The following is a 12,061-nucleotide window of genomic DNA, read 5'->3' on the forward strand; positions in this document are numbered from 1 at the left end:
TTTGACTAGTTGCTAAAATGGTTTCCCCTTGTAATTTTCCCCCCAATAGCTTTGGTTCCTACACACGATTGGATCGGGATAGATATGGGCTCTTTGAACAAGACAGAGGATATGGCAATAGGAGAGCTCATTACTCTTCCCAGTCGGGGTGGAGGGGTGATTCAAGAGGAAACCTTGGAGGTAATTACAGACCCCCTCCAGCCATTAGAGGACCCGGCCGCCCCATGCCACTGCTGAACCAAGGAACATTTCAAGATCCCGCTGGCTTCCAAGGACTGAGGGCATTCACTGGCAACTCTTACTTTGGAGGAGGATTCAAGCAAAAATCCAGAAAACTTTGGAAAGATAAAGTGTGTACATTTGCTAATTGCTTACTCCTTTAACATGCATTTTTTCATAGAGGCCGAGGGTAATAAGGTGAGTGAACAGATCTTGTCCAGGTTGTGCCCTCACACAATATCTGTTTACCCCAAAGATAATCTGCCTGTGCTTATGATGACCCTTAGATATTTATGACCGGAGTGGCCTTCCAGCCTGTTTTGTGGTTATCGGTCTATAGTGGAATACTCTTTAGATTTTTATTATCCTTTCTCAGGCACTTTTTTACAAGATCTCTGAAGTCTTTACATTTAAATCTGTCACATTTTTAACACAGCTCGGGCTCTGGTACTCCAGGCTGCTGATGGCTAACTTTCAGAAGGGGTGTCTGTTCTGGGTAGGGTATCTCGCTGCTCTCATGCTTGCTTGATACAGAACTACCATTTTTAAGGCAAACTCAGCTTTGTAAGATGGTGCTTGAGTCCTTGTGTTGAAAGTAGAAAATTTGAGCAGGCACTTGGAGGGAATCATTAGAATTTTTTGCTCTCACAGATGTGTTTGTCATGCACAATGCATCTTTTACTTACAGAAGAAGCTAGGAGCAGAAGAAGGGCCAGTAGAGAAGAAGGTTAAGCCAAACACAGAGGATGATGGGGCTAAAAGTGAAGAGTCGGAATCTGAAGGAGGTGAGATGTGTAGACATACTCTAGAGTATATTCAGATCGGGTTGAAAATGTAAGTGCTCCCCATTGCCCTACTATATTGTTTGCTGGAGAGCTACTGCTGTGTACCTGAGGGAGACTTGGCATCCCAAGGGTAAGTTCAGTCAGTTTTAGGTGGACAGCATATAGACATCCACAACCATGAAATGTCTTGCTCATTTTCATGTACGGGGTATATACTGCATTGGAATAACTGAATTTGATAACAAGTGGAGGTTATTTACAATTGGAGCTATAACCTTTTGTGTCGCTGGAAGAAATATTTGTACCTACAAGTTAAAATGTACCTACAAGTTAAAAAATCAAGAAAAGTGGCACCAGAAGACAACCAAAATTTAAAATAATTATCAGCTTCAAAATTGGAACCATGGTTACTCCCAAAACCCCTGAGCATGCATATGTTTAAGATATATTTATGAAAAATCTTTGTTCCTGCCAGGTCAATACGAGCAGTGACCCAACAGAAATGTTGAGTCTGGGCTTCTTAGGTTAGGTTATGCTGCATTATTAAGGTACTAATTATTCCTTTAATTCTCCTATTTTGTGCATGGGCATCTAATTTTGTGATCTGGGCCACAATCTGAAACCAACCACTTTGCCCCAAGTCCAGACACTTTTGTTGAATTACAGTAATTTGGAAATGTGTTTTCTTTCAGATGGAGATCATGAAGGAGCAGGAACCGGCACACAGACTGTATGTCCCATAATATGCTGAACTGGAGTGACAGTCTTATCTCTTCTTGATAGAAATATTAATTGTGATAAAAAAAAAAAAATCTGTGCACCACAAATTTGGTCTGTACAAGTGTAAATGATACAGCATGACAAATATTAGTCCCTCAATTTCTGTATCCCTATCGTAGGTAATTAGATAGAACAGCACCCCAAATTTATAGATACATTAAACAAGCAATCAGTCAATTCATTGATAAAGTATTTTAAAAGCTCCACAACACCCCTTTAGTCTCCATTGCATGTTGATGCCTAAGCTGCTGCTCACCGATGCGCAAAATTGTAATGTTGACAAGAAGTTGATTTTTCGTGAAGAAAGGGGACAGTATAAGAACACTGGAAAGCAGAGTATGAGTAGGTTAGGTGGTGGACTTACAGGGCCTAGTTTTAACGCACATTGTATTATAGCAGCCTATTCATTATAAATGCAGCAACCAACATTCCACACTAGATGAAAAACAATCTATATGAACCTTTTTCTGAAACTGCAGGACATCGCGGTTTATATATGTGTGTTGTGTTTATGACTGGATGCATTGGGGTATCATTCAGGAAAAATGGCACTGCACCTATATAGCAGGGCTTTGCATATTCCTTGTGGTAATACACATTACCCATGCATTTTGGTATACATGTACTGTGCATGTGGCCGTCTTTTTATAAATAATTTTATATATTAACACCTCTAATAGGTGTAAAGGCTTTAATAATATTTGTGTACTGAACAGCCATGGTGGATATTTACCAGTGCAACGCACCTTTTATATTTCCTTTTCCCCGACTAAAGCCCAATTGATTTCCTAAAACTGAGAACATTAGACTCCCTCCATGATGTATACATTTTTATAGTTGTTCAGCAAAGATAATTAGCATTACTACTATAGGCAGAGTTTATACTTCTCTTTATGAAACAGTCGTAGGATGAGACTATAATCAAATAAATGTACACGTCACATACAGATTGCTTTTAGGTTAACATTTTATTAGTAACTGAGAATAAGAGAACTCTAGATTCTAGATGCTACAATATAATTACACATTTTCCCTTCTAGGAAGTTCAGGAAAAGCAAGACTCATCAGAAGAAACAGCCAAGGGTATGCAACATTTTATTTGCTTTTTCAGGACCTGTTACTGTATAGCTTTCTTTGTATTCACCAGTGTAGATGTATAGGAAGTTGCTATGCTCCAAATAGATATATAAATAAATATATAAACTAAAAATACCCACCATCTAAGTATGTGTGTGAACAATCAAAAAAAATCTCTTTTAAAGTTCTCTTTTCCAAAAAAAACTAAAGCTGTTGCATTCACAAAACCAAATGAAGCAACAAGTTAGCGACCATGATCCAGCAAATGTCTGCTGTCCGTGGCCAGCAGTGGAGCTCCACTGGGTAAATGTGTTTAGCCATCCTAAAGGCACTGGAACAAGGTTTGTAAAGGGATTGTACTCAAAAACCTGTCCAGGTACTGGACCCAAAAGCAGATTCATGAACCCAATCTGCAGGTGTCACAAGGCAACCCAGGACACTGTGCTTGCCAATCATTTTTTTCTGGGTCCCTTCACACACTGGTTAAACCCCAGCAAAAGCTTTTGGATTATGGATGCATTAGGTCTGTGTTCATCTCTCCTATCTTTTTTTTGTGTAGACAGATGTGTAGACTAATTCTGCATGTCCCAGTCCCTATCCCAAACACTTAGTTGCACATGGTGGCATGAAATTCTAAGTGGCTGTAAACAGCATGGAAGGCAGTGATCGAGCAGAGCCTATGTAGCAGTGTGGCTCACCAAATTGTCATTTTACAGAACAGCAGCAAACACCAACCAAAAAACAGCAAGAAATGCACAGCAGACGCCTGCGGGACAGAATGGTGGAGAGGTGGGTGACCCATTTCCACAGAAAAACACAATGTCATTTATACCAGTAAATGTTATTAAAAACATTTGTTACAGGATCCAGTTTGTGTGTTCTCTGTGCAAGTTCCGCACCTTCTACAGTGAGGAGATGACCAGCCACGTGCAGAGTGAATTCCATAAAGAGCATTTCCGTTATGTGGGTGGGAAACTTCCCAAACAGTCGGCTGACTTTTTGCAGGTACCAATGACTCTCCGGCATATGTATTTATTATTTACTTATCTCAATCGGGTATAGTGAAGCTAAATAGGGGGAGGCCAAAAAAATGCGGCCAGGCAGCTCCTTTATTGCAGGAAGGACATTGCCTGTCCCTTCTGCAATAAAAAAAAACCTACCAACCTTTCAAGTCCTACAAAGTGTGTACAGAACAAGTGTTGTGGAAATAACTAGTGGTGAACAGTTGGTCCAAATCATATTTTCTAAATAAGCAGAGAGTTACAATATGGTGACACAGAGAGACTATCACTTTACAGGTGTAATTGCCAATTTGATCATTTAAGTCTGATTAAAGCACAATGCTGAGTTATGATCAGATTAGTAATGTGTTGCTGTAGTCATGAAAAACAAAGTGGGGCCCTCTGTGATCTGTGTTTACATGAGCTGTTTTTCTCCATAAGCCTCATGAGATGGAGGATTTATGATATGAGGAAATAAAGACGATTAAGTTCTTTACACAAGTAACACGGTTTATCCTCCTAGGCATACAGAACCATATATAAGGATACATCATCATGAGTATGTCAGTATGTGTGACATATTATGAATGGTTGCAAACAGGTTTAAATCAAACTTCTTGACTCCTGACCTTGCATAATATATTTTGCATCATGTACCATAGATATCAGACTGTGGATTGTTATTATAAAATGTTTGGACAACCTTCCAGGTCCATTCTGATTGATCTTGTTTTGTTTCCCTTTCTGAAATTCCCTTTCCAGTATTCCTCCCAAATTTTTTTAGGCTGAGTGGAAGAAAGCTGTAGGTGGGTGGCAGCCCCTATATTGTGACACAATTTTTAAGTAACCACCTAAAAACAACCAGGTGGTTACTGAAAAGTGCTGGGTAGTGCACCTAGCTAAAAAGGTCTGGGGCTAACACTGCTTTCCATACAGCAGCAAATATTTATGGTATTCAGCGCATGATAAGCAAATGTATTCTGTGTACCTCTTATGTGTATCAGGCCATTGCAGTCATTTTTGGCAATAACAGAGCTTACTGGGTAGCAGTAAAAGCCATACAGCAGAATGGTATAAATTCTTTTACCTATTTTCTAGGAATATGTAATACATAAAACCAAGAAGACTGAGGAAAGACGTAATGTTATTGAAGATCTCAGTTCCACAATCCATCAGATTTACCGCGATCAGGACCTTACCCAGGGTAATGAGGAGTTTTAAGTCCATTTTATAGTGTATATGCGCTGATCATACGGAAGGGATAGGCTGCTATAGGTTTCAGGGACCACCCATGGTTCCAGATGCTGTATAACCAACATGAAGATTTCAGACACTCTGCTGACATTACATGCTTATTTTAGTTGGGTTTAAATGGTGAGGATTAAGCTGGCCGATGCTTATCAGGGAGGAAATATTGGAAGTGGAGAACAGGACTTGTAGTATTGATAACCTACAGGCATATAAATCGGCAGTAAAAGTGCTGATAGCCATTCCTCCTACAACATATTTCAACACACTGTAGTACAAACAGGCCCAGCCTACATGACTGTCAAGTTTTTCTAAATTCAGGAGCAGTACAGCATTGGGTGACACCTTTTATTAGGTGGACTTCACTACAAGGATGAACAGGTATTTTTGGGACTTTCCAGGAAGAGGTGTTAGGGGTAACAGTTCAACCATCTTGAATTGACAGAATAACACAGCTTATCCTTTCCCTGTGCCTGGTAGGTAGTAGTAAAGTTTTGGGTGCAGTGGAAGCAGAATGTGAGGAGCAATAACCAGGCAAACAACCTCTGATCAACAAGTGCTGCAGCAATTTCTCATTATTACATTGACTTGTGTGGAAACTGCTGATCAGTTATATTTGTAATTTTTTGGCGTTGTTGCTGGAGCCTAACCTACTTGGCCAGTGGTATTGGACAGAACTCATAGATTAATGATTGACTGAGTATTGTGTACAGCTAAAGCTGATTGGAAATGTACCTTTTAGTTGTTGTTTATTACTGTATAACCTTTGCTAGTCCACCTTCTATTAATTATTACTAATTAATGCTACATGGTACAGTACCTGACTTTGTCTGCTGTACTTGAAATCCACAACCAGTGATTTTAAGGTAACATTACTCAAAGCACTCTCCTAGCAGGTGCTTATATTAACTTATTAGTTTCATCATACTGTACACTTGTAGGGGGGTACATGTTTAACATGTTTTTCCCATTTATAAATAGCATGGCAAATGAAGATGTTGATTTTTTGGCAATTGAAGGATCTAGCACATGTGATAACATGTTTTGTCTCCTGCAGACTTAGGAATGGAGCATTTTGTGAAGAAGGTTGAGGCGGCTCATTGTGCTGCTTGTGACATATTCATTCCCATGAACTTCTCCGCACTCCAGCGTCACATCCGTACCCCAATACACAACCAAAACCGCAGAGTGAGTCACCTCTGTTCAGTATGGGTATTTCTACATAGAGGAGATTCTTCATTTGGTTAGCTGTTACATGGCTGAGATAACCTTTGCGTGGCTGCTGCACTACAACCAAGGGCTTGAAAATACATAAGTGTAAGTGTAGAATATCCCAGTAAAGTGGGCAGTTTGCTTTTCAGACACATATGTGCTTTTTTGAAGGATTCTTAACTTCCTTTTTTACACTCATTCATTAAGGGGTGTAAAAAAGGTGTTTCTGTTAATCATTGGGTAGAGAATGTGCCCACAACAAGAATTTGCAGTTTAAACCTAGGACTACACAGGCAATTAAAAGGGAGCTAAACTGTGAACTGCTTTTGAAACCCTCAGGAGCTTTTGCCATAATATCCATGAGGTCTCTTGTGTGATAAAAAAAAAACTGTCAGCAACTAAAACACTTCTGTTTTAAATTTGTGACAAATTTTTAATCCTTCTTGACAGTATTCTTATCAGCTTATCCTCGATTTTACGGTTCTGCAATTGGGCCTACTGCCTATTAGTGGGGGATTGTTGGGAGCCTGACAACGAAGAAGATCACAGGTCGCTGGTTGTTGGAACAGGTCTTTGCAGGCCCTGCACATAGGGGACTGTATTTCTGAGAACATTAAGCTATTTTGATAAAAAAGTGTTTTTGATGATCACAAAGCATCTCTTTATTCAAAACATGTTTTTAGTAATTTTTAAATACTAAGGCTACTTACAAATGCTCGATTATTGTCGTTGGAAACAATGTAACACCTTTGTTTCCAGCGACAAATGGCTGAAAGATGAATGGTTGAGCGTTGTACACGCAGCGCCATTCTGCTCTATGGAGAGGGGAAGGGGTAAAACACGCGAGCGGCACTTTCTATATACACAATTATATGGTCAGCCGTATCGCATTTGTATTGCACAGACCATGCTAGGTCTTTTAGATTCTTCAGCAGCTACCTTTAGTGAGTTTAGGAAACCTAATAATATAATTTGTGAAGATATGCTTTTACCATTTTCCCTTATTCCTCTTCTTTTTTTTTTTTTTCTTTTTCCCCCCCTTTAGAACATGATGGAGAACTCCAAGAAGACAGCGCTGGCTGTAGCAAGAAGCATACTGAATAACAAGCTGATCAGTCAAAAGCTGGAACGCTATATAAAGGTGGTGGTGCATAAACAGGATTTCATTTAACATTCTTTATTTAATAAGCAGGGAAGTGAGCGTCAGTTTGCTATTCCTTGTTGCCATATCTAACAGCTGCATCCATTGCTGTGATCTTATAGCAGGTTTTAGGCACTGACTAAGTTTTTAATGAACAGCAATTGCCTGATTTGTAAATTCTGCTTATAGAGGCCTTGTGCTTTAGTTTGTTACCCCTTTAGAAATAATGAAAAGTGGATATGCTGACTTTCTCACTGTAATCTCTTCAGTTACAATTTGAAAAAATGTAATCCCAGAGAAAATTCAAACTTTAAAGTCTATTATTTTCTCTCTACTCCAACAGATTTTCTACACCAATATTCTAAGATCAGAATTCTTCAATTAAAAATGCCTGACCTAATTAAAGAAATATACTTTTAACCCCACGCCAGGGCCCTTTCTTGACATCCTCATACTTACTATAGAAGAGAGAGATGGGGGGTGTTTTACCACGGCTGTGAGATTAGAGTGCACAGGTTAAAGGTGGTCATGCTCATTGGTTATAATGTCAAGTTTAGTAACCGTTTATTTCTGGACAGTTAAGACAATTTACTCAGCCAATTAACCCGGGCGCACAGGCCAGGGTTTTGGAGGGAATTGTGAAAGGAAGCCTTTTGTTTTCCCATTCATGTACATTTATATTGCTGCACCCTAATAACATGCTCACCTACTTATCATTTATGCAGGGTCAGAATCCTTTTACAGAAGAGCAGGATGAGGCCTCAGGAAGTAGCAACACTGGTCTGGAGGTCTCTGAAGAGCAAGGAACAGTAGCTGCAGTAGAAAGTTCCTGTGAAAGTCAAGACTTGCCAGCATGCAGTGCTTCTACAAGTTCTGTGTCTGTTCTTGAAACCCTGAGCTCAGAAGACGCCTCTGAAACAGTGACAGGAGCCGACTATGAAATGTGCCACCCAGGGGATCAGGAGGAGTTTACAGATACTGGGATTATTGTGCATTCCCCTCTTGAGCATGAAAGGTCGGAAGACCTATAGATCAAATACAAAGAGTCTTCTGGTAGACAGAGCAGAGACTTCCACTAGAGGGCAGTCCATAAAAGGGCAATTAATTGGGGGGAGGTCAGAGGCTGCCATTGCTATATCACATTTTACAAAGGCAAGTTGCCTGCCTGTCATGCTGACATTTTTGCTACAGTATTTCAGTCACTGACCTGGCACCAGTGTGTGGAGTTCAAGATTTCTGATGATAGTTCCACATATTTGTTCCAAGTCAATGTAGTAGCCAGACAAATTGTATCATGGACAAATAGGTTAGCAGTGGTGACCCTCCTGTTTCTGTCAAGTAAACTTTTCTGTAACGAACGAAAGATGTCCGCGATTGCTGACCTCATTCTTGTAAATGCTAGTTGTGTGTCTTAAAGACTTTGCAAAACAAGTTTAATCAGAAAATGCATTTTCAGTGTTGGTCTAGTAGTGGTAGCTTTTGAATTTTTTTTCCTTAACAGAAATTTCTTGTTTTAAATGTGGTTTCTTTATATGTATGGGTCCCCTACTTTATAGTAACCTGCAGAATGTTCATTGCATTGGTCTTTACTTTGCCTGGCTTGTTGTCTGGCCAGAAACTGCCCATTGACGCACCAGAGCATACACTGCACATATGCTAGTAAGCAGAGTGTACATGAAAAAAACCTTGGTATGTTTTTTTTTTTTTTCAGAAATGACATTACTTTGGGACAAAAGCAGGTCTGATAACTGTATAGGCAATAAGGATTTGGAAGACTGTTTTTGTTTGTTTTTACAATGGACTGAACATCCAAAGTTCTAAAGTGGACAAGAACAGAACTATGGCAGGGAGATCTTAATGTTGGAGTTTCCAAGGCTGGCTAACGTTATTTTTTGTTGGAGTGACACCTTGATTTGTAGCCATCTTTTCTATGTGATGCAAAATCTTTATTTTATTGGCCAATGCCCTTTGTCAGTGTATGAAATATTCTTATGATCATTTCTGTTGTCCCTGAGCTTCCAGGCAGACCAAGCACAGAGAACATCCTGTGATATCATCCTCATCTTGAGAGAAGAATAGGCAAGGTTAGAGTTTTGCAGCGTACTTACTTTTCTCCCAGACAACAATCTGAAGATGCTAATACATTACCACTTGATATACCTATAAAAAAAAAATTTTTAGATACTAGTCATGTAATGGGTCTGGGTGTCCATGCTGTGTCTGACCAGATTTAATAAGGTATTGGCCACCTCTCTGTTGGGATAAAAGTCCAGTTTGGGTATTGATAGCTGTGGTGGCTTTCATAGATCCAATTGTAGTATTTACAGGGCATTGTATTTTTACTGGCAGGTTAGAGAGTTCCTACATATATGTTGTGTAAGTTGAAGCCAATCCAAAAATGAGTGTACCAAAAATGTGTGCCATAATGACCAGTGATTTTCTTAGTACTCTACTGTGTTGGTCAACAAAGGGTAATAAACTTCAAACTTTGCATTAATGATTGGGTGGTTTGTAAAGATGCAAGATTTCAGTACCCGTTCACCAGACTTTATAACAATTCTGAATTCATGTATATATTTTATATGCTAAGTTACAGGATGACACAATTAAACCAAATGTAAAAACTTTCTTCTTGTTTACAGATTAGAATAAATCTGTATTGCCTTCACAGTTGCAGAGGACATTGGAACAAGCAGATCAGACTAAAACCTGGTAGAAATTTCACACCCCTCCTTCCATGGGTTAAATATGGCATTCACAGGTGGTTAATCATTCCTTGTAAATTAAAGTACATACACCAGGAAGATTAACCAGCAGTGAATAATCACATTCACTGCTTTATAAATCCACCCTATAGTTAGCTTATAGACTAACATGTGTAGGTCTTTTCTAAACAAGTTTACATTGTTTTAGTAATATTAGAACTATTGTGTTACAGTGTTCCAAATTTCCCAGCTTATCCCACTATGAAGTAGAAGTTTAGTAATACATTTTTGAGGGTATGGAGTTGCAGGAATGTTGTTAAATGTGAAGCATGATGAACTATGTGTATGCGTTATGTCCCTATACTTTCTGTATGTCTAAGGCTTTTTTTTCTTATATTGGTATTTGAGTAGGGTAGGATAGCCATTGCTGATCTCCAGTGATGTTTTGGAAACTGTTGGGTTTATTTCAGGACAAGCATGTCCCTATACATGAGCTGAGACTATGTACTGCTCATGGGAGCCTAACAGTGCAGCGTGCAAGAATACTGTGTTGTGCTGTAAGGTCATTGCTGTCACAGGGGAGGAGAGGGGTGAGATCTCAGCCATATGTAACCTCTGACTAAAGCAACATGAAAGCTAATGGTTATTTTCTTTACTCGCTCATGGCTGCTAAAAACAGAGGGAAGCAGGGCTTGGGGAGTATGTTCTGCCATGTAGGAAGGGAACTGTAAGCAGATATGGTTGCTTTTTCTTACTTGGGAGGTTATTTTAAATGCATTTTCTGGTTCCATGAGCAATTACGTTATAGAAATCAGCAATTATATCCCACATAATCATATAGGAAGGTGGGGCAACATTTGTGGATGTTTCGTAACTGAATTTTTTTGTGAATACTGGAAAAAAAATAAAGATTTTTAAAAAAGTGCCAAATATGGATTGGAGAATTTTTTTTTTTTTTTGTGCGCTTAGGACCTGTGCTGAACTGTGTGTCCTGCAAGGTACTATGCTTATAAGAACTGCTTAGTAAATCTGGATCTTTCTAGTTTTACATAAATAAATATCACAACAATGATTGGAAAAATTAAAGAAGATCTTAAAAGAAGGGTTCCGGTTACCATCTGTAATGTGTTAGTCTGTCTGTTGTCTTTGTCAAGCTATAACACTGGGGAACAATTTTGAACAAATTTTTTGTTGACTTCAATTTTCATCACACTAAAGTAGGTTTGCTTATTCTGAAAGTGCAGTTAGTTTTCTTCTATCACGTCAGGTTTTTCCTCTACTGCTTATATTGATGCGATTACTGTAGCGTGGATTTGTATAGCCTATTCATTTACACGTAAGACAGTGTGGTCAGAGGTTGTGCGCTGCTCTACCTAGTGAATAGGCAAAATTTATTTTTCTACCTACACACATTTCCTTTCTCTCAGATCATGTCTGGCACTGCTGTTTTTTTGTTGTAAGTGCCTAAACAACCCTGATTCATTTTGTTATATCTGTGGCAGTTTCACTATTCCCAGTCAAAGGGTGAACATCAGCAAGCCCGTAGAGCAAGCCTATATGGCATATTTCAAATTTAAACTTGGTCATCATGAATAGTCTTGGACCCCTCATAAGGTGTGCAAACAGTGTGTGGAGAGTTTACAGATGTTGACAAAGAGAACATGTGATAAGATGCCATTTGGTATACCTATGCATTGTTCTCCCCAGAGGGTTTTAGCCGGTTGCTCAGGCCGGCTGCTTTGAATTCCCCACCCAGCTCTCCTCGGCAGCTCTCATCCTTGGATGCACGGATCTCAGTGAGGCTGCTCTGTGCCTTCTATGCTCTGTTATCCGTTCAGAGGATTGGTGCTGGGATGAGAGGTGAGCACACACAGTTCAGCCTTCATGTGAAGG

The 12,061-nt window shown here is 39.4% G+C and overlaps 1 protein-coding gene across 2 annotated transcripts in view; it reads left to right on the plus strand.

Annotated features, from left to right (window-relative positions):
• AKAP8L (A-kinase anchoring protein 8 like) overlaps nucleotides 1-11,098 on the plus strand; it is an 18,267-nt gene extending 7,169 nt beyond the window's left edge. For both annotated transcript variants that reach the window (XM_072399752.1, XM_072399751.1), the window contains 10 exons: nucleotides 50-350; nucleotides 908-1,004; nucleotides 1,697-1,734; nucleotides 2,825-2,867; nucleotides 3,578-3,650; nucleotides 3,725-3,866; nucleotides 4,961-5,066; nucleotides 6,168-6,298; nucleotides 7,368-7,463; nucleotides 8,189-11,098. In XM_072399752.1, the coding sequence (XP_072255853.1) occupies nucleotides 225-350; nucleotides 908-1,004; nucleotides 1,697-1,734; nucleotides 2,825-2,867; nucleotides 3,578-3,650; nucleotides 3,725-3,866; nucleotides 4,961-5,066; nucleotides 6,168-6,298; nucleotides 7,368-7,463; nucleotides 8,189-8,494 (1,158 nt within the window). In that variant the 5' untranslated portion in view covers nucleotides 50-224 and the 3' untranslated portion in view covers nucleotides 8,495-11,098. The remainder of the gene's footprint in view (nucleotides 1-49; nucleotides 351-907; nucleotides 1,005-1,696; nucleotides 1,735-2,824; nucleotides 2,868-3,577; nucleotides 3,651-3,724; nucleotides 3,867-4,960; nucleotides 5,067-6,167; nucleotides 6,299-7,367; nucleotides 7,464-8,188) is intronic.
• Nucleotides 11,099-12,061: the final 963 nt, after the last annotated feature.

The sequence above is a fragment of the Pyxicephalus adspersus genome, chromosome 2 (genome assembly GCF_032062135.1).
Source record: "Pyxicephalus adspersus chromosome 2, UCB_Pads_2.0, whole genome shotgun sequence".
Taxonomy (NCBI): domain Eukaryota; kingdom Metazoa; phylum Chordata; class Amphibia; order Anura; family Pyxicephalidae; genus Pyxicephalus; species Pyxicephalus adspersus.